The following is an 8,047-nucleotide window of genomic DNA, read 5'->3' as shown; positions in this document are numbered from 1 at the left end:
TTGCCATTTTGATTCAGAATAATGTTTTGTATAATACTTTCTATTGTCTTTTATTTCACACAAGAGTCATTTCATGTTTGAAATATTTTCATTTTCCACTTTTTTTAAACGTTTTTAGAACAATTTGTAGAACATTTCTGACAATTTGTAGAACATTTTTAAAACAAAATGACAACAGCAGCAATTTTACAACAACAATGATGAAATGTCAATAATGGACAATGTTAACATCCATTATGTGTGTGTGGGTGTGTGTGTGGGCATGGGGGGGCTGCAAAAGAGCACGTTTCCTGAAACTAGCTAGCTAACCAGGCTAGCTAACATTATGCTATGTGTATCACGCATGTGAGTGTGTGTATGTGTATTATTTATCCATCCATCCATCCATCCATCCATCCATCCATCCATCCATCCATCCATCCATCCATCCATCCATCCATCCATCCATCCTCAGTTTATCTGGGGTCGGGTCGCAGGGTTAGCAGCCTAAGTAAGGAGGCTCAGAGTTCGCTCTCCCCAGCCATTTGTTCCAGCTCCTCTGGGGAACCCATGGCGTTCCCAGACCAGCTGAGAAACATTGTCAGCGTGTCCTGGGTCATGATCTCATTCTTTCGGTCATGACCCAAAGCTTATGACCATAGACGAGGGTAGGAACTTAGATCAACTGTTAAATCAAGAGCTTCGCTTTTTGGCTCAGCTCTCTCTTCACCACGACAGATCGGTATAGCACCGCTTCACTGCAGACGCTGCACCAATCTGCTCGTCGATCTTCTGCTCCATTTTTCCCTCATTGGTGAACAAGATCCTGAGATACTTGAACTCCTCCACTTGGGGCAGGACATCCTCCCCGACCCAAAGAAGGCACTCCATACTTTTCTGGCTCATTTATTTATGCATTTATTTCTATAGCTATGAATTTTTATTTTATTGATTGAGATGATAAAAGAAGGAACCTTGAACACATTGATCAACAGGTTTTGCATGTCATTCAAAACACTCTCTCTCTTGGTTTTCTCATCCAGGGTGTCAGACACACACAGAGACACACACACAAATAATACACATGCACAATAAAGTATAGGTGGTAATGTTAGCTAGTTGGTTAGTTAACTAGTGTTGGCTAACTTTGAAGAAGGCTAATATGTTGATTTCTGACATTAACGCTGTCAGTACTCATGATTGACACACACAAACACATTTGTGAGATAAAAAATAAAGATAATTCTTGCTTTGTAAAATAATATTATTCAGGGGTGACAGTTAGGTCTCAGTGTGTTTGGTTCACAATACAAGTTTTCCTGACAGTCACAGTTGGTAAGAAACAAATATTCCCATTAAATTCCATAGGAAATGAATGTGGGTCATTTTGGACCCACTCACGGAAGAATGGGGTAGTGACATAAAACATGCTATTTCTTAAAATGTACAAAAGGTAAATAAAAAAATTGAATTGCATGATATCAGTAACATGTTTCTTGAGGAATACCTGGAATATGAAGTGGTGAAAATTTTTCATTACAAAGATATTGCAAAAAGATGACCTCACCGGGTCAAAAAGGACCCAGTTACGCATCAGAGGGTTATGGTGGAAAATCTGTTTGAACAGTTGGAGTCAGACTTTAGAGATCGCCAAAATGTATCCCTCAGCTTCAGATCTCAATGCTTTGCTTGAAACAATTGATACTCATGCTTTTGTATGCTTCAACATGCTGTTGTAATCAATAAAATCCTCTTTAAAAGCTGGTTTAGAACATTTTCCCTGATTAATTCATGTAAATAATAAATCCCCCTCAGCTCGTCCTCTTTTTAAAGCACGTTCAATGATATTGATGTCTTCACTACAAAAAACATCAATATCTAATTGATTTATGTAAAATGTTATGAGGCAAAGTGTTGCTCTTCTTCATCAACAATTACAGCCAGGTAGAAATGTTTGTAGGACACCAGGCTTTGTGAAATTTCTGCCTGGGTGCATTGCATTTTGGTAAGAAGAGTCAGGAAATCATGGCTCAGTGTGTTGATAAAATATTAAATACTTTATCACATCAGATTATTAGCGTATAAATATTTGCCCTTTCAGCAGGTGAAATGTCAAAGGGTGCATGACCTGTCACATCAAATTTTGAAACAAATTATTTTACCGACATCCAGCTTTTTCTCACTTAACAGCTTCAGCAACAGGACATTTGACATTTTGGCTGTTAAATTGGTGTTTACAGAATCCTGTTAAAACGTATGAGACTTACTTATGCATAAAGATATGTCCCTCCTATTTAGGTCGAGAGCAGTCTGTAATTCAACACAGAACTCCAAAGACATTGCAACGTTCACCAAAATCCTGGACAGTCTCCTGGATGGGTATGACAACAGACTCAGACCTGGCCTTGGAGGTAAGATGCAGGAAACTGAAGCAAGTAGTAGCAAATCAAAGCAAAGCATCACAGACAGAAACTGGAGAAATTTCAAGTTAATGTAACTCTTCTTTGGACCAAATGTAGCTTATGCATACCTTAGCATGATGCTTCCTCAGACATGCTTGATAGTTGATAGTGTTCTTTACTTTGAAAGAACCACATGGCTTTTTTTTAAAAAACGGTACAAACAAATAACCTTTAAATTGCCTGTTAATCAAACTTGTGTGGAAAACATTTGTCTCGCTCATGTGGCCAGCTGTAACTTTTATACCCAAGTTTAATAGTCAAATGAGACAAAAACTGACCAAACTGGTTTTAAAATGAAAAAGTTAGGCTAACGTGAAGCTACTGGAATGGCGTTTAAAATGTTCTGGCTAAATCCGGTTGACGATTTGTAGACAGTCTCATGCAAAAAACACGTTGATGGCCAACGTTCAACTTGGTAAGAGATACTATGTGTACACCAGAGAAAATGTACAATACATCTTTTTTTTGCACTCAGTTGTTTTGATCCATAAATGGTGGCAAATGTATAACAATTTTATCCTGAAAAAATGAGTCATTAAATGCCCAACATTTCTTTCTTTCTTTATTTTTTTCATGACAAAATCACCTCTGATGCAACAATTTCAGTTGAGAAGGATTTTGTGTCTTTGTTAACTTTGACTGAGATTAAGCCCATAGTGAAGAACACTCACTATGTTCTTCACTATTAAGAACAGCATTACTCATAAAAAAAATAGTCTGCTTCTAGCTCTCAAGAAATGTCTCCCTAGTACAACACTCAATATTCAAATAATTTGATACTAAGATCAAATTTGTAATACAGATCAGAAACAGTATTTTGAATCTACTGATCTCAGTCACTGGGGACAAAAAGGACATTTTAGATGAAAATGTAAATTATGAGAGGATGCCTGTTGTGTGGTGGAAGAGCATACTGCAGTTCATCCTCCTTTGCGCTACAATGAAAGGATCTGTGATACCGTCAGAAAATGCCTTTATGCCCCTGTCAGCTCTTTAAAGACAGCATTTTAAAAATAAATCTGCCTGCAGGTGAACCTATTGGGCTCTCTGCAGCTGTGAGTGTAATGAGCTACGCTTCTGTGTATCTGAAATCTGAGTAATCTGTTCAGTGAGAACATCCGTCTGGGTTGGAAATAATAAAACACATTCACAGGGGCTGGTGGACTTTGGGCCTGGAACGATTGAGCTCATTTGGTTCGAACAGTTTCTCTTATTGAACTCGATGTCTAAGATTTGATGCTCTGGAAACAGAAAAACAGGGATAAATGAGGATCACTGACATCTCTCTGAAGGCAAAGAGAATTGGATTTAATGCATGGAGGCAACAGTTTAACTAATAGGCAACGTGTAAAGACAATTGATAACGCCGGATTTTAGCTCGGGGTGTAACAGAAAAGACTGAAAATTTAATTTGCACACCACATTTTAGATTTAATTTTGGAAAAAAAAAGAAAAACATGTAGAATTTACTTCCAATTTAAAATGATCCACTCCATTCTGTTAGTTTACCTACAATCCCAACACAATACATAAACGTTGATGGTAGTAACATGAAAAAATTTAAGGCGTACGAGTAATTTAGCAAAGCACTGTATGACATTGACATTATTCTGGCAAGAAAATGAAAAACTGTGAAAGACTGTTCATGTCGTAACATCTAAAAATACAATTTTGTTTGAAAAAAATGTAAGCAGTGTGATTGGACTATCAATCTGATTTTATTCAGACTGTTGGAGTCTTAATGTCACCTTAAGCACCACTATGGACTGATTGCAGTAATAAAACTCTTCTAATGCTGTGATCCTTAAAAGATTTATTTAATTTGGGCAACTGAAATTTTTCCTAACAAGGTTGTATAGATGTAATAAAATGTCACACAAGTTTATAAACGTGACTAACAATCCAGTGAAAATAGAGAGGAGAGTCCCACTGAGTCCTACCTGTGTCCTGACCGTATCTGTGGAGCAGTCCCGTCTCTTTGCCTGCGAGTTTGCCTGACTAAAATTCATGAGCTTTTTTTTTTTACTTGTAGAACAATTTAGACTGTCTTTTGTGTTGTCTTGGGGGGTTTATTTTTGCTCAAGCTTTTGAATGCATGATGTATGGATGGTTGAAAACCTTTGGAACTTCGTTGTCTGAGAATTTTCAATTGTTTCCCCTTTCCAGACCGAGTGACAGAAGTAAAGACAAATGTCTACGTGACCAGTTTTGGACCAGTATCTGACACAGATATGGTAAGTCTTTCAACGCTAATATTGTACTACGAAACACAAAGTTTTTTTTTTTTTTTTTTTTACTTTTAATCATCACTAAAAGAGTCACAGGTATAAAACTAAACAGTGTGCCCAAGCAGAGTTAACTGCCTGAGGAAACTGTTAATTGTCTCTGTGGTGCAGGCCATAAAGAGTATCTGTGTCCTTTATTAGAACCGTCTTACCACAATCAACACAAGCTGTTGTTTGTCGAGAAATTCTGCTTTTGGTTCAAATAATCCACTGTAAATCTCCCGCCAGTCTTCCTGAGCCAGTTTGGATGTGATTATTCACATTCAGATAAAATCTTCCAGACTGAAACACAGACAGAGAGAGCGGTAGCTGCCTGTACTGCTGGTCCTGTTGCCATTGGAAACTCAGCCAATCCAATCAGAAGAGCGTCGACATGGCAAAGGTTAGAGTGTGTTATTAAAATGATATCTGAACATCAACCTCCATCCAGCTCTGGTACACAGCTGCTGATCTGTCATATATTAATATATGGCCGGTCATTATTGTTTACCAGTTGCAAACCTGCTGCGTGGTTTCGTCTAAGCCTGACACAAACAAACAGATTTGTTTCCAGTCGGATGCAGCTTTTCATTCAAATTTCTCAAATGTTTTTTTGGTTTTCTGTCAAGGCCCTCTGGAGATCTTCGCTCCTCAGAGACTTAGAATTTCAGGGATGCAGATTTTATTCAAAGTTCCACTCATCCCAACACTTTTGAATGGCCTCCTGGAATGAAATGTAAGAATTGGTGCATTTCAACAAGTGAAAACATGAAGTACCTTAGATTCAGATTCTAGCAGTGATTTCAAGTATATTCTTTTTTTGTGATTTGACTGATAACATGATTTGAAACTAATGCTGAAAGTTACTTGGCTTCCAGTCAGGGAGACCCTTCACTTTGCAGTTCTATTTCATAAAAATGCATAAAAGCCATCCTTCCTGCCTTAAGAGCCTTTCTTTTTGCTTTCCGCTACAATCTGAGCCCATTCTCTGAGCCCACCTGGTTCTCCTCAAATATTTAAGTGACACAGAGCACAAAGATGGAAGTGGCTGTGTTTGAGGCTGCACCTTCAAAGGAAGAAGAGTGTCTCATATTTAATACATGCCCATGTCTCCATCAAAATTGCAGCAGATAATTGCACTCCAGCACTGTGTGTGTTTCCTCTCTGTGTCTCTGATAGTTGCGCTCTGATACACATCCTTCAGATTGGATGCTCCCCCGCTGATCTTTCTGCATGATTGTTTGTGGATGTTTGTCTTCGCTGGTTTATTTGAGCTCATCAAAAAGCAGACATGCAGAGTTGCTTTGGAAAGAAAACCAGGAAATTGCTGCATTTTCTCAGTGACACAGGGATGCCTCTGCTAATTACATAGCTGAGGCTCTGTGGAAAACAATGCATGTTAAATGTATACTTACAATATATACACTGAAGAGAGGAGAGCTGTGTGGTTGGGGGATATTTTTTTATCTCAGTGAACAACTATGAACATGCTCAGTCATCTCTAAGAAAAAAAATGCCTTCAGTATTTGAATTGGTAGCAGATGATTTAGAGGCAAAATCTTGTTTATCTGATGATAACACATACTTTGCCAACTGTGTAATACCATATGAACTCATTTTTCCATTAAAACCTCATTTTTTTCAGACTGGAGAACTAGTTGTACACAACCATGTATAAAAGAAAAAGTCAGAAATTTAAGGTAATATTTTAAAATCAAGACTCTCAAAGCTGCATAAAACAACCAACACCTCTGACTGTGGGGACAGTTTTGTACCGAAGTTTGTCTCTGAAAGTTACTGCTGGATCCGATGGAGCCATTTGAAAACACAGTTAGTTCCTGCTGAAGTACTGTGGACTAGTAAGAGGAAACAGAGCGAACTGGAGAAGCTTCCACTCAGATGGAGGGGAAGGTCTCTGTGATTTTGATGCAAACCTGGGATGGCACTCGCCTCAGGCATCAGCTGGATCTGACACTGACAGATGTGGCTGGACCCACCCAGGTGTCACACGCCGTCAAGCTGCGATCTCACGATAAGCTCAGTCATGACAGAACCGGACAGGAAGGACATTATCAACATTATAAGATCAGGGTGTAGTTTGTTATTTTGGGTCAAAGTGGACCATCTATAAATTCTAAAAGGTTTTAAAAATCCATGTTACTAAAAATGTCTACTTTTTTTTGCATAACTGTTGAAAAAATATGAAAATTGTTAGATTGTTTTCAGGAACATAGTTGCAAACCTTTGAGTTTAAACTGAATGAGATCCAGCATGTTTGTCAGGCTTCTTGACATTTTGCTGCTATTGCTAAACTGTTTCATTATGCAGGTCTTCCTTTGTTGGTCGCTCAGAATATTGTGCCTCAGTAAAACCCAATTGCCTCTGCGCTTCTTTCAGGAATACACAGTGGATGTCTTCTTCCGTCAAAGCTGGTTGGATGAACGGCTGAAGTTTCATGGACCAATGAACACCCTTCCTCTCAACAATCTGATGGCCAGTAAGATTTGGACCCCTGACACATTCTTTCACAATGGCAAGAAATCTGTGGCCCACAACATGACCATGCCCAACAAACTTCTGCGGATCATGGAGAATGGAACGCTGCTCTACACCATGAGGTACCTGGCTTTTCACCTCTGTTTTTCTATTTGAAGATGTAAGTTACAAGCTTTTCATTAGGGTAGAATTGTCTGGTGTTGGTGGTGAGCTGCTTCTACATTAAATCAGTCTCCTACAACCGTGACACGTATTGCCACGCTTTGTGTTTTGAGATTATTCTTCCCTGGTACATTAATGTGCTAATTCCAAATGTTAAGGGAGATTTGAGAGCACAATGCAACATACAACTTTTCTGTGCAAAATATTTTCAAGAATTGTTTGTCATCTTAGCACTCTGATACAATTTCATCTGGAACAAATTTTAGATTTTTGACTGTGTTCAGATTGAAATTAGTGAAAGTTCATGGTATTTACACTTACAGGTCATTGCTGATGTTGCTCTGCTCTGGCATTGTGTTGCATCCCAAAACTCCTGATTTTGTAGACATAGACACACTCGATTCATTTCATGTGTTGCATTTCTTAAATTCCAACAGTGGACTTAGATTTTTTCTCTGTTTTTTTTTTTTTTTTTTTTAAATTTTGGTGTAGTTTCTGATCCATAAAGCATACATATATTTTATCAAAATGGTTTTCCTTAGTCATATTTTATGCACTAAAAGCACAATCTTGCAGGAAGTATCCCAGTGAGAACGAGTTGTTTGCTCAGACAGACTCCATCTGTTTGCCAAAGGCATCTACTGACCTTAAAGGTGGCAAAGGATCTGGATTCTTTCAGTCTGA

At 38.3% G+C, this 8,047-nt stretch overlaps 1 protein-coding gene across 1 annotated transcript in view; it reads left to right on the top strand.

The window, feature by feature from the left end:
- The window catches only part of LOC106937614 (gamma-aminobutyric acid receptor subunit alpha-2-like), a 33,078-nt gene that overhangs the window by 9,659 nt on the left and 15,372 nt on the right, over positions 1 to 8,047 (top strand). Inside the window, exons 3-5 of the mRNA XM_015019215.1 lie at positions 2,278 to 2,390; positions 4,608 to 4,675; positions 7,103 to 7,323. Coding sequence (XP_014874701.1) covers positions 2,278 to 2,390; positions 4,608 to 4,675; positions 7,103 to 7,323 — 402 coding nt within the window. The remainder of the gene's footprint in view (positions 1 to 2,277; positions 2,391 to 4,607; positions 4,676 to 7,102; positions 7,324 to 8,047) is intronic.

This window comes from Poecilia latipinna, unplaced genomic scaffold (genome assembly GCF_001443285.1).
Source record: "Poecilia latipinna isolate Pla-1442-1.1 unplaced genomic scaffold, P_latipinna-1.0 Scaffold2390, whole genome shotgun sequence".
Lineage (NCBI taxonomy): Eukaryota > Metazoa > Chordata > Actinopteri > Cyprinodontiformes > Poeciliidae > Poecilia > Poecilia latipinna.
This window is presented reverse-complemented; position numbering and strand designations above follow the sequence as displayed.